The following is a 14635-nucleotide window of genomic DNA, read 5'->3' as shown; positions in this document are numbered from 1 at the left end:
TACAACACACAGCCTAGGAATCCAACCATACCACAGGACCACAAGGACGGCCTACAAACCCCAAATTGATGCCAACCCCACATTCGGACTGCAAGAAAATGGTTAGAAGAATAGTAAAAGAATTTTGAAAAGTGACCCTATAGCGTGGCCACAAAATGGTTTTTATTTATCTTATTTGTAGAGCCCTAGTAACCACCAACATTCCGACAAAATTGTTTGTATGATTAGCCCAAATGGATGGTGAGCTATCTTCGTCAATCAAAAGCATACACTATACATATATTTATATATGTTGATGTATGTGTAAATCCTTAGGTGTCAAAGCACGTGATATCTCAGCAAGCAAGAACAGTGAGAGATGCGAGCAAAAGGCGGGTGTCAATTCTCTGGTGGCTTTTTTGGGTCCATTATTGATTCCTGGTAGGGGTTGTGGCCAAAAGGTGTGGACGATGGCTCTCTCTCTTTTCCCATTTTACTCTGCATATTAATTAGGGTTTCTGATAAAAGCTGTGTGCTGGGGTAAATTCGACCTTGGAATATTGATGCTGGGACCTGTTGTTCATGTTATTTATTGCTTTTGTTCAGCTCGGGAAGTGGAAGATCACTAATTTTCGTGGTTGTCACGTGTTTGAATCGTGGTAATAGACACGCATGTAATTATTAAATTATTACAACATATCGATCTCGTATATGCATATATATCCCTTTTCAAATTCATGAAAAAAAAGTTGAGGATAAGCGGGAAAACTATACAAACAACGTGTATTACAAGGATCTACATAAATTACATGTCGTGATTGGCCATGTAGCATCACATTAATTATGGGGTGATGTATAACATGATGGTGATAATCCATTGCACAATAGTTTTGTTTTTGAAATACTATGCGCGTTGACAAATGTGGCTGCCCCTTACAAGAACTTTTAATGATGCATGGTCCAGAATTGCCGAAGTCTCTTTCGCCAAATATTGACTATAGCAGGTCTAGCAAACTCCAATCCTTCCCTGCCGGCACAAGATAATATAACGGGAAAAACACAAGAAATACCCCTACTATACTTCCTTGTCCCCATTAATTCGACTAGGCAACTACCAAGAAATAAGGAAGGTTGAGATGTGGTAACGAAGTGAACCTGGGGACAATTCCTTTAAACTAGCTCTTTCAGGAAGCATCTCTCGGGTCCAAATGTATGGGCAGATAGAGGCGCCCACAAGCTGGAGAGGCAAAACCCTAGCGTCTCTCTAACGTAGCCCAATTATTGAGTTCGATTTTCGTCCGGTAGACTAACGGCCACAAATCATTACACCAATAGGGTTCGGACGTCGACACATGTATACATACAGTTTGATCTTAGAAAAATGGATTCATTCCATTCGTATATTAAAGTTTCCGTGGATACCGGTCGGTGCCGACTAGCTCGGTTTTCATTATTTTGGGAGCAAAAGTCGTATCAGAATTCCAACCTGGGCTGTCACCATCTTCGCAAATACGGAAGGAGCGATGCCAAATCGAGGACCGTGGCTCACACATAGTGGCAACATATCCACAAGCACAATTATTGCCCGTCCTCCAAAGGGCGATAGTAGTGGAACGTGATCGTGTCGCCGGGTTCGGTGACATCCCACATTTCAGACAACCTCCCCCATAATTATTTGGCTCCCCCTCTCGCAATTATTTGGTGGGGGAGGGGGGTAGAAGAAGGAGTTATGCACATAAGGGCCGAAATCAGTTCGGATCGACTTGGTCGTGTCTCGCAAGTTCGGATGGAACAAGTAAGGGTGGCGCCACTTTGTGCTAATGACGTGACTAAGTGTCACTTGCGATCAGTTTTTAAGTACACATCAGGGGGGTTTCCTTAAATCATTTAAGACGGTCATCAACCAGCTCGAACGGGCCGACTAAGTGTCATTTGCGCTAATGATTATGGATGTTCCCAGAGTTTGGTTTCATTATAAGTGTCGGTTGTTGGAAGTGCTTTCGACAACTGTTCCTAAGCTGCATGGAGTTAGTCCCACATGGTCATCGTTAATCTTCGATAATTAAGTGATGAAGTTGGTAAATTACAACTTGTGTCCGAGCAAAAGCTTTAAAGGGTCGGAAACGTGCGAGATCCTTGTATCCTGCAGCGGAACCGTGTCGTGGACGTTGTGGATCCTTCGAACTGTAACTGTGTTTGTCTGAATAAATATCAGTTAAGATAGTTTAATCGACATGTGAATATGTCTTGCTTTTGATGGATGAACTGGCCAATTGATGGGTCTTAATTGAAAAGGTTAAGTGTCATCATGATCTGCACTCGGTGCGTGATGCATAGAGAACCGTCGCGACCTTATGCGAATTTGTCAAGGTTAAGTTTTTTTTTCTCTTGTTCCTGCTCAGCTGAAAAATTCCATATCTGATGAACAATCTTTTTTTAATATTTAGCTTCAATTCTTCTCTTTGTTTAACAAAAAATCGAATATATATATATAGCATGGGGAATTCTTTTGTATTTAAAGTGAAATGTCTTCTGTCTTTCCTAGAAAACACCAACACTCTCCGATAGTCTTTGTGTCATGCCATATCGTGTTTGACACCTTGACACCCCGACACTCTCCGACATGCGAATGACACGTGGTCGGCTCTCTAAACATGCCAGCAACACGCAAGTCCAGCATCTTGACACGCCATTTCAACACGCATGAGGTCAATTTTAAGCATTTTCAATAAATTAGGGATCAAATTGTAAATTCATCAAAAATACATATACTTCGGTCATATACCTAGCCACCCTAAATTAATCTACCAAGCTAGCAAAAAAAAAAAAAAACTAATCCCGAATCCCTAACAGAAGAAGAAGAAGAAGAAGAAACTCACGGCCGAATAATTTATCATGTATATATGAAAATATATATTTAATATACAACGTGTCCCAAAGTGTCGGAAATCTCTATTTTTGAGAAATGACGTGTCGGGTCATGATGTGTCGCATGTCGCGTGTTAGTATCGGTATTACTTAATGCCTTTCTTGTTGGTTTTTTTTTTTTTTTTCCGACTTTGCCTCCTAATCAAATGATGTGGCTGATCAGTTGAGTCGTGGATCTAAGCGGATCAAATAGGAGATATTCCTCTAGCAACACCAAAAGCGAAATTATGTTAACAATGATAATGCAGAGATACTCCATGTTGATATTCTTCTAAAGTAACTGATTGTACAAACCACGCGGGATTTTCGATCACCATCTATATTTGGGTGTGGATTGTACATTAAGAGGTAACCCGCAAATTTATTAAAGTATATTTCCCCATATAATATATATTTACTGTCCCCTATGAAAACCATAGCTCTTTCCTCTGCTTTTCACCTGACCGGACATCTCCAGACTCATCGTTGCCTGCTCACGGTCGCCATCCTTAAGGTCTCAACCTCAGAGATACAGGGAGAGAGACAGATTGATGTGGCAGTTTAAATCACGATGGCTGGCGCAACGACGGGAAGAGCGGTCAGAATGGTGGCGTGCAATGGTATATGGAGGCGGAACATCAAGGAAGGAGCAATTGGGAAAGACGGAGAAAAAACAAAAGGGAAAGGAAAAATGATGAAATAACATATCTCAATAGTCAAAATTCAATTTATATTTCTATCCTTTAGACAAAGCCCCGTTCTTCTTTTTGAATACAACAAATACAATTCGTCCAGCGACCAAAGAGAGAGTATGAATCAAATTTCGCGATACACTCTTGCACGAAGGGTATAAATCATAGATGAAAATCTCAAGTTAGAATTATTCTAGACTCGTCAATAAACAAGAGTATCCCCATAAGCTGAGCATATTCAACTTGGAAGACTCTTGGAAAATCCTAATTAAGTGAGATAGTCTCAAGCACAAAGTAAGAGTAGTTGCAAATAAGCTCTAAGATTGTGTTTGATAGTCTGGATTTCTAGTCAAGATAGAACCGATTCTGATAGGATATGAAACTCAAGGATTTTGTCATTTTCGGTCTCCTGTGTGGTAAATCATAGTAACAAAATCGGAAATTCTCACGTGCTACCCTATCAAACGGGATGGTAAAAATCTTTCACAATCCACTGCTAAAGAAATTAACCACAAATGCACCAACGAAGATAACATCCATCAACCAATCCATTATCATTGTACGATCCGAGTCTTAAACAGAAAAGAAGTCCATTGTAACATTCCAGCGCCACATGTTCGATTATGACAATGTAAACGGGCTATGAGCAACATCAATGAGGTCGATCAGCTAACGAATGTCGAATTTAGTATGATAGAAAGCATGACCATTCACATTTGCAATTCCGAAAAGTATAATGTTTCGACAACTTGCCTACTTTATTTTATTTACTAATAATTTTTATTATTTTCCCTCTCTATTTATTTCTTTTTTATTCCCTTCCATTATTCCTTAATAAAACTTATTAAAAAAATTATACTAATATAAATAATATTCTAAAATACCTAAAATATGCAATAAAAGTTAACACTAAATATATATATATATCATGAACAAATATTATTAGTTAGAAAGAGATTCGCATAAAAATACGGAATAAGAATAAAAAAAATTGTTGTTATCAGAATTTATTCACCTATATTCGATTATTATTTTAAATTTATTAATTTAAGAAGTTTTAATTCGAGAAATATAACTTCTATATAAAGGATAGAATGAAACATGGGGTATTTTTATCTGGGTTATATCCCATTATATATGATTTTATCGCGTCTAAGGCGGGAACCAAAGACCGGATGCGATAAAATTTATCACATCCCGACTTTTATCCTAATTGCTGAACGTAGGCTAAGAGCATTGAAAGAAGGAGAGGATGAGGCTTATGCCATATGGATTAAGCGAAAAGAGAAACACGATCTTGGTAAAGGCATAAACCACTTCAAATCACCATTACCAAATCTCTTTGGGTTCCAGCTCTTAAGAAAAGCTAGCTAAAAAGAAGTACAAAAAGCAATGTGTTTTCTCGGAATGAGATGTGAACCCACTTCATCCTCTTTTTCTCCATTTTCCACTTTTTTTTTTTAATTTTTGGCCAAATGATCATATTCTCTTCTTTTTAATAATTTATTGAATTCATGGGGTTTTTTTCTTTTTCTTTTTTTTTTTTGAAGGGGAAGAAAAGGAGGGGATGGGATGGGACCCACGCGCTCAGGGTCTCCACTGTCTTTATAGCTTGAATGATGAGGAGCACCGCACGTGGATTCTGAACCGAAGGCCGAGGGACTCTCTGTCCTCAACCCAACACATTATCAAGCACAACATCACCCACCCAAAAAGAAAACCAAAGAAGAAATGATAATAAACATAGGAAAAATCAGAGAAAAAATTCATCAGAAAAAATAGAAAGCAAATCGCTAGCTTGACAGACCGACAGTACTGTCAGTTATTTTTAATTACATAATCTCTCAATAGATGAGTTTTTATGCAAAAACAAGCTGTGATGATGATGTATAGATTTACGATCGAGAGATTATACCGTTCATGATAATAATACTGTCAAGAAAAACATTTCCCAAACCGAAATTCACCAAATGAAATATATATTTTTTTTGCACTTTTGAAAGAATAATTATTTCCCTTGACGACCCTTCTTGTGTTTTTGATTGAATACCCCATTCATCATTCCTTCTCATTATGTATTTGTTGCTTCAAGCTTTCTCTCTCTCTCTCTCTCTCTCTCTCTCTCTCCCTCTCCTTATCCCCTCTCTCTCTCTCTCTTAGACAGAGAAAGAAAAAAAAAAAAAAGACTCAATTTTTGCCAGCTCCCATCTGAAAGGAACCTTGTATATCCCTCTGTTAGAGAGAGAGAGAGAAAAAGGGAGACCCACTAGGGTTCACTGAATAGCTGGGTCATCTACAGAGCAGCAAGAGAAGGGAGGAAAAAAAAAAAGAGAAAAAGAAGGGGGGAAAACAGTCCAACATAGGTGTGTAGTGTGTAGTATAGTCCACCACGGCCATATTATATTATTATGATCCAGAGAGAGACATGGATGATGATAATGGCTTCCGCAGACCTAATTTCCCTCTCCAATTGCTCGACCGAACCAATGACCACCGCCATCCGCCACCTCCCCCTCCTTCTTCCACCCCCTCCTACGCCTCCCTCGCCGTCTCCGCCCCCGGCGACCCCAGCACCAGCCGCCCCAGTTCCAGCCACCAGGCCCCCGAGCTTCCCAAGAAGGCCCCTCCCAAGCGCAACTCCACCAAGGACCGCCACACCAAGGTCGATGGCCGCGGCCGCCGCATCCGCATGCCTGCCCAGTGCGCCGCCCGGGTCTTCCAGCTCACCCGCGAGCTCGGCCACAAGACCGACGGCGAGACCATCGAGTGGCTCCTCCAGCAGGCCGAGCCCGCTGTGATCGCCGCTACCGGCACCGGCACCATCCCCGCCAACTTCACCTCCCTCAACATCTCCCTCCGCAGCAGCGGCTCCAGCATGTCCGCCCCCTCCCACTTCCGCAGCGGCTACTTCAGCCCCGCCTCCACCAGCTTCGCTGCTGCGTCCCCGCACCTCAGGAGCATGATGCTGCACGGCGTCGGTCAGTGGGAGCGGGGCATCGCTGCTGTCGACGAGCCTGTGACCGCCTCGCAGCACAGAATTCTGTTCCCTGGAGTTGGCCTGTCTTCGGATAATTCATTTAACGCGACCAGTGGCCCCATGTCGGAAGCAAAGCAAGAGCTGCACGAGGCCGATGCTGAAGCAGCGGGAGAAGAAGGAGAGGAGGCAAGTTTAGGGAGGAAGCGGAGGCCCGAGCAACCGGAATTTAGCAATCAGAGCATGATGATGGGGAACTATCTGTTGCAGCCGCCGGGCGCCGCGGCGGGATCGTCAAGCTCTGCGGGGAGCCCGACCACGTTCTGGATGGTGCCAAATTCGAGCAGCCAGGTGATAAGCGGGGATCCCTTGTGGACGCTCCCTTCTGGAGCCAGCAACAGCAACGCTTCCATGTACAGAGGCTCCATCTCCAGTGGTCTTCATTTCATGAACTTCCCCATCCCAATGACCCTCTTGTCTAGCCAACAATTGGGCCCGGGAATCAGTGGCGGCGGCGGAGTGACGGTCGCCGACAGCCACTTGGGCATGCTGGCAGCGCTGAACGCATTCCGGCCAGGCGGCGGCGGTTCGGACTTGCAGGCCGGCGGTTCACAGCCGCATCATCATGGAGGTGACCAAGATGGGCGTGATACATCCAGTCATCATTCTCATCACCATCACCATCAACATTGACGTCATAATTAAAGAAACGTATGACCTTTTGATCTTCTCTGGCCTTTTTCTTCGCGCTACTTTCTTTCTTATATATATATATATATATGTATGTGCAATTTTTTTTTGTGGGGAGCATGGCGGACGTCGAAACATTTGTTTCTGATTAGGGATTGTTGAGATTGGTGTTCGATTTTTTGGTGTGAGACCGACTGTGCAATTTAGGGTTTTTTAATGCATAAATGTTAATATGAGTATCGACTTGATTTCTCTTGTTCTTTTCTGCTGAAGTTTCTTGTTCAAGGTATATATGTCTTTGGTCTCCAAGTCTGAACGAACAAACTGCTATGAATTTTTTGTTGTCTCTTCCATTTTTCGAAAATTTGAATCATTACCAATAGCCAAGACATATCTTCGAATTGAAGAAGAAGAAGAAGAAGACGACGACTTGTATCATGCCATGCTATTGCATTATCAATCTCCTCTAACTTGCACTTTGATCAGCTTAGATGCAACAAACACCTAATAATAACTCTCTCCCAACCACATTAAATTCTTCCGTGTGGAGATCATCATGTCCATGGCATTATTGCTCTTTTCACCTGTCAATGCTGCACATTTTGTTGGCATCTTTCATCTTATATGTATAAGTGTAGTCTTCCTCGATCTGAAATTGGTAAAAGGCGGAAAAAGAAATAAAGGGTGGTGTTCTTCACCAGGAAACCAGCTAAATAGCAAGGGATGATGAAGTATCAAATATTGGCAGAGATTGGTCAAGATCTGATCTTTCAGGTGAACCCTCGTTTATTAAACTCAGTAGACCCACCAACGCCCTTCAATTTCATCAGTCCTCCTTTTCCTTACATAAGATGTGCGCTCCCTTGCAGACCTGTATTGGAAAATTGGTGAATTCTTAGGACCCCACTTAAGAAAAAGAAAGCTTGCTTCTTTCCTATTTTACCAGCTATTATATTAAAGCCCACCAAGGCCATTGGTTGATTTTGCCATATATTAATCTCCATCCACCATCCTTAATTAGTGTCCTCCAGCCTGTGTCACCGCATTCATGACAGATCAGAAGCCACGACATACATACCATCTGAAACGATGGTTAAGATGGAACACATGTCGATTCTATAGTCCCGGCACAGCCGAGTTCGAATTCACCCTTTCCGTTGTCGGAGCGAAAGTTCTTCGCTGCTAAAGAATTCAGCTGAGTTTTCCGTTGAGAACGCTAAGAGCAACGTTTGCGTCTTCATTCATGACATCTCTCGTGCAGATTTCTTACAAGTGTTCGGAGACCGGTAAAAAAAGGGGCAACTCAGTTTCTGTGACTTCGGTTGCGAATGAGACGGTAAATCCATTTCGAAAGGGAAAGGACACCATGTGCATCTTCCCCAAGTTCACTGACCGGGTGATCAGACTGCGCATCAGGAGCTGTTAATGCGCTTCTGAAGCGCTACAAGTCATGTCTTTCCTTCCACCGCGATCGTCTCGAGTTCCCAGTCGTGTTTCATGCGACGTCGGGAGTTGTCGTCGTCTGCACGTGCTTAGGGGTCCTTTCGGATTCTGCAGATTGATGGGTGAGTTATCGTTCGCTCAGTTCTTTGATGATTTTATGCTTCCACTCTTCCTCGAGACTTAGCTATCATCAGAAGACATAGTCTGCACTGGGCATGTGTGTGCCTGTACTAAGAGCCAGTTCATGGGATCCCAAGTTGCACGAGCAGACGGGTATCTGTGAACTACACCTAGATCGAACCAGTCCATATGGTGCTTGGGTTTATCGTCATCAGGAGCTGAAACACATGCAAGGAAACGAGGTGTCTTTCGCGATTACTGGAAGTGGACTTCGTGCACTCAGTCATTGACTCAGCTTTGTTCGTGGAACTATTTTTCAGTACCAGATGGTACTCGATAGAAGTAAATACTTATACATTTGAAAAGCAGCCTTTCACAGTTCCCAGCTTTTCCAGATAAGGGAGAAAAAAGTATAATTTTTTAAGCATATGCATATATTCTCAAACTCATACATACGGCAAGAAAAAGTGAAAAACATAGAGGAAGCTGCTAGCGCGACAGTCAGATAATACTGTTAATTATTTCGGGCCATATGATCTTCCAATCAATAAGTGATTTATGCCAAACACGCGGTAATGGTGTGGTAATTTACTGTTGAAATTATATTGTCATTGACTGTACTATCATAGAAGCATTTCCCGAACATAAACTAGACTTCCAAGATGCTTGTTTGGCGTCCAGCTACAATTTTAAGAGGCATTCTACAAATGTTTTAAGAGGTTGTTTTATATAACTTTCTTTCGAGTTGTCCATGCAAAATCCTTTCTAACATAATAATTTTCGGGTGACTTTGAGAGTAACATCAGATTATGGGCCACAAATCTCGAAAAGTAGACCCCACAGTAATTTCAATTTGTTTTTTCTTTTTTTTTGCACAAAAACAGGTTGTTAATCTCACAATGGATAAAGATGATCACATAATCATTTCTCTTTCTACTAATTGAGGATTCTTCTTAGCATAGCATTGTTGCAACACAGCTATACAAAAACTATCATACCAAGCGACCAGCGAGGTGGATCGAGTGGATCAATGATTCACATGTTGCGATCAATTTCTATAGTTCAAATCAAGAAAAAGTATGTCAGAATGTTCTAAAATTATTGTAAAACGGAGTACAAATATCGGTCCTATAACTTGTCATGGGTACCGTCAAAAAAAATTCATGGCAATCTGATCTAAAAATGCACGGAATGAAATCTTAAAGGCTAAAGTTTGATAGTGCACAGCACAAATAATGTGAATTTATAGGATTAGATAGTGTGGTTTCCATCCTTCACTACTGAAGTCTTCATTTGCTAATACGTCAAAGGTCGGCAGATTAAGCGGAGCCCTCATTGTTTCGAGCATATTATGTGCCTTCAATGAGAAACAATATGATTACACGATTGAGATGATCTTGGCGCACCCGTGCTCGACGTTAGAGATTTATCTCCAATTAGGAATTAGGGTTTGCCCATGAAATGATTTGCACACGGAGATGTCACCGATTTGAAGAAAAGATTGGATTGAAAGAACATTTGTTTAATGGCTCGATTGGGGAAACATTTCTCCTAACAGCCATTTATTATAGGACAACTCAAGAACCAAAAATTACTAAGACCGATATTCTCCAGACGAGATAAATCATTTGAAAATACTTCATTGAGCTACTTTAAAAAGTTTTGGAACTCAAACGATTGGACCTAAAGTTTGGAATTTTCAGGTTCGATCTCAATTCTATCCCGAACTTTTTATTATTATTTATATAAAAAAAAAAACAATCTCTAACTTTCACTTTAGTCCCACATCTGCCCACGCCTCAAAAAATTGTACCTAAATCCTTCAAAAAATTATCAACATTAGGATCGGTTAGATCCCCATTATTAGAACACGCGTCTTTGTCAACACTCTCTCCTTTGCATGGAACAACAACCGCCTTATAATAAGGAAGTGGGTATGTACAAAAAAAATAAATGAGTAAGTTTAGGAATATCAGTTAAAGACCATTTTATAGAATCCACTTACGAAATTAATTAGCTGCAAGTGAGAGTTTAGCGAGCTGAGTTCGTATTGATATTAAATAAGAGTACATCAATTATAAATCGGTCCCGGAAGTTTCTAGCAGAAAATGGAAAGAAACCCTTGATTCCTTTTGAATCAGAGAGTTGCTCATTTGCCTGATGAGTATTAGTTCTTGAGCATCAAAAGGGAAAGCACTAGGGAATGGCCACCAGGAGCTGAGTTCAGTTCTTGGAGGAGATTAAAAAAGGAAAAGGACAAGCGCCCGGGTTCAAAGTCTCTCTTTTGAATTCAAAAACTTAGCGCTGAGAATATGTGCAGAACAGTGAAACTCTTCAATCATCCATTTTTGAAGATATGTCAAATGGAAAGTGCGGGATCTGGGTCCCATGATGGCAACTTTATCACCGTTATAATCTCTCCTTATGATCAGAAGATGCCAAGGAGAAAAATACTGGTGGATCGTCGCGAAAAAACGCTCGTGGACCCTGAAAATTCCATTCTTATCTGGCCATATTCGCCACCAACCATCGATACTTTTACTTTTTCTGGGTGAGTCGAGCATTTCTTATTAGTGCTGTGAAACATGGGGCGAACCCCGTTACAAGCCCGGCAACCTTGTCGTAGAACGAACCGTAAACAACACAATTCACATCCCGGCAACAAGCAGCTACAGCGGCAACCAAATGAACATCTCAAGAAGAATGCTCCAAGCAGTAGAACAGTTCAGGAGACAATTGGAGGAAGCGGTACAGACTACTTTGCCAGCGACAGAAGTATTTGGCCACAGCGCACTGCGAAGAGCGGCTTGTGCAGCGACAAGTTCTTCTGATATAACAGAGGGCCAAGTCCAATTAGAAACGGATATATCAACAGCCACTCTTGCATTTAGAGAGAGAGAGAGAGAGAGTGTGTCTGTGTGTGTGTGTGTGTGTGTGTGTGTGTGTGTGTGTGTGAGGGAGCTGAGCTATTAAAGGATTCTCTGACCTTTAATAACTTTCTCCAAGCATAATTAGATGTTGGAGATGCTTGATCAGCCCAAATACTACTCTTGCTCATGGATATCTGTGTAAACAAGCAATCCAAAGGGAACCAGCCAAGGATGACACGGTCTCCAGAGGCATTTGAGTATGCGAGCAACGGTCCAAAGATCCAATCTTGGAAGACCAAGTCCTCCTTCCGATTTAGGAAGGCAAGTTTCGTCCCTGTTGAAAAGTGATCCATTTTTGCAATTGGAGGTGAAGAGCAAAAAAATTAAATTAAATTAAATTAAATTAAATTAATAAAATAAATAAATAGCAGTGGAACATGCCGGTTGAAATGCTCTATAAATAGGTGCTTGGTCCTTCATATGTAATAAGTACTCCCACGTAAAAAAAAAAAAAAAAGAGTTAATACCATAAAAAATTCCAAACCGGTACACCCGTAACAAATTTACCTTAAACTATTTTTTTTACCACAAAAAACCTTAAACTGTTATATCTATGACAAATTTACCCTAAATTAATTTTTTTTAACCGCGAAAAATCTCAAACTGGTATGTCTATGATAAATTTACCTTTTGTAAAATTGGGTTAATACCACGAAAAATCCCAAATTGATACACATGTGACAAACATAGGGTAAAAATCCTAAATTGGTATACCCATTAACTACCACGTGTCATCCAACTCAATAATTTGACAATTAGATTTAACTAAAATTAACGGAGAGTAAATATATCACGGGTGTATCGGCTTGGGGTAAATTTATCATAAGTATACCGGTTTGAGATTTTTTGTGATAAAAAAAATAGTTGGGAATAAATTTGTCACAAGTGTACTAGTTTGGGATTTTTTATGGTATTAACCAAAAAAAAAAAAAGGAGATATCTTTGTAAGTGCTTTTACTTATTAGTTCTATATCAAATATCATTTTTACCTTGCTAGTCTTCTTGCCATTATTTCTCTATATTTCATACCCAATCACACACGCTTGCACACACGCTTCCGCAAAACGCCGACAGTCCCATCGAACTTTAGCTCCGCCTACGGCATTCAAGAAACCTTTCCAGGGAAAAGGTCGACATTTGTCCTCCACGGCTTTGCTCACTTTCTTAGGAAGAAGAAAGACACGGCACCAGTAGGCAGTAATTAACGAGGCCAGAGGCGACAATTGGCCCCACGTAAAACCACTAGCATTCACCAACTCGGCCACTTGATGTGCAGAAATGGATCTGGAAAAACTGTAAAATTCGAAGAATCTCATTTAAAGAAGCAAAGATCACGTTTAAACAAATCATTAAACCATCAGCAAAGCACGATTGAGCTGGACTGGTGGAGCTAAGAGGGTTGTACTGAAATCTCTCAAGTGCTGCTGCAGAATTTAGCAATCTTGCTAAACCTATGTTGTTTTGAACCTGACAATGATTACATATGCCTACTTGTTATACTGCGTAAAAGATTTTCCTCTCACCACAGTTTGATCGACCAACTGACCCTTAGGTTTTTTATTTCTTTGTCCCAAAAGTTCGGGATCTGAATAATATGCGAGTTGGCTTTGCTTTTAGACACCTGCAGAAAGCGAAAGATGTCTAACCTTGTTACTAAAGAATTGACGTAGTACTTCTGGTAGCTAATTTACATTTATCGCACCATGGATGGACGACAGGATCAGCGTCAGCTAGGCTGGCTAAAAGCACGTACGACAGTCAATTTGATTCTGTCGGAACTAACCACAAGGGCCTCAAATTGATTACGTATTTATTTGATTGCATCGGTTCCTGCGCCATCGCAATTGGATAATGGTTAAGACGTGAGAGAAGTTAAAAGCCGTTGAAGTTTAGAGCAACAGAGAGAACATCAAAAGAGACCGGAGCATGACAAAAGAGGAAGAGAGAATAGCAAAGAGAGTTTACGGCGGGTTAACTCCAATTAGGGTTGCACGGTATGTACTTATCAGAGTGGTTAGTTACAATCAAGGAACAGATAGAAATATAATTACGAAAACGCTCAATAATATACATAAATTACATATTAATATTCCCCATCTATCCGAGATAGATGTAACAATTGAGAGATTGTATCTCAATAGAGTGAGTCACGGACTAAGCTGTCCCTTGGTGTAGATGTCTTCCAGCTGATCCACTGTAAACACGTAGCGAACACGTAAATCGCTGGAAGCAATTCGCTCTCGAACAAAGTGAAAATCCAACTTGATGTGTTTGGTACGAGCATGGAACCTAGGATTGAGAGCAAGATAGGGGATGAAGATGTCTTTATAAACAGCAAGAGGATAAAAAAGGGGGACCCCGAGCTCGGGAAGTGAATAACGAATCCATATGATCTCGACAACACAATGACCGATAGCACGATAGTCAGCATCTCTACTGGAACGGACTATAGTGGACTACTTCTTAGCACTCCATGAACAAGATTGGTGCTTACAAAAACATAAAAACCTAAGGTGGACAGTCCGGTCTCGGAGGAGCAAGCCCAATATGCATCCACGTAAGCAATCACCGAGGTAGGAGAACACCGCTTAATGAGCGGTTCGTGGGTAGACATGCCAGCTAAATACTGAAATATACATTTGACAACCTAGAGATGAGGTAATCCAAGTTGGCCCCGTGAACTAACTAATCAAGTTCACAGAAGGATCAAGTAGCACAAGTCCTACCTGCTGCTTAAATTCCTATGCCACCAGGCAAGCTTTGAAGCATTTGATAATTTCATCAGATTTTCCCTTGACCTTAAAAACTCATTCACAGAAGGATCAAGTAGTACAAGATCCCACATGTGATTATTGGCTAAGTCATTAAATCATTCGTCGTAAATTCATCCGTCGTGGTCG

At 41.1% G+C, this 14635-nt stretch overlaps 1 protein-coding gene across 1 annotated transcript; it reads left to right on the top strand.

Annotated features, from left to right (window-relative positions):
* Positions 1–5703: 5703 nt before the first annotated feature.
* Positions 5704–9197, top strand: LOC115727670 (transcription factor TCP15). Its single transcript, XM_030657940.2, has 2 exons — positions 5704–7263; positions 8504–9197. The coding sequence occupies exon 1, from the start codon at positions 6004–6006 to the stop codon at positions 7243–7245; it is 1242 nt and encodes a 413-aa protein (XP_030513800.1). The 5' UTR covers positions 5704–6003; the 3' UTR covers positions 7246–7263; positions 8504–9197.
* The last annotated feature ends 5438 nt before the right edge of the window (positions 9198–14635 follow it).

The sequence above is a fragment of the Rhodamnia argentea genome, chromosome 6, assembly GCF_020921035.1.
Source record: "Rhodamnia argentea isolate NSW1041297 chromosome 6, ASM2092103v1, whole genome shotgun sequence".
NCBI classification, from domain to species: Eukaryota; Viridiplantae; Streptophyta; class Magnoliopsida; order Myrtales; family Myrtaceae; genus Rhodamnia; species Rhodamnia argentea.
This window is presented reverse-complemented; position numbering and strand designations above follow the sequence as displayed.

Excerpts from the sequence above, each read along its gene's own strand:
- LOC115727670 (XM_030657940.2), top strand. The coding sequence starts at position 6,004 with ATGGATGATGATAATGGCTTCCGCAGACCTAATTTCCCTCTCCAATTG.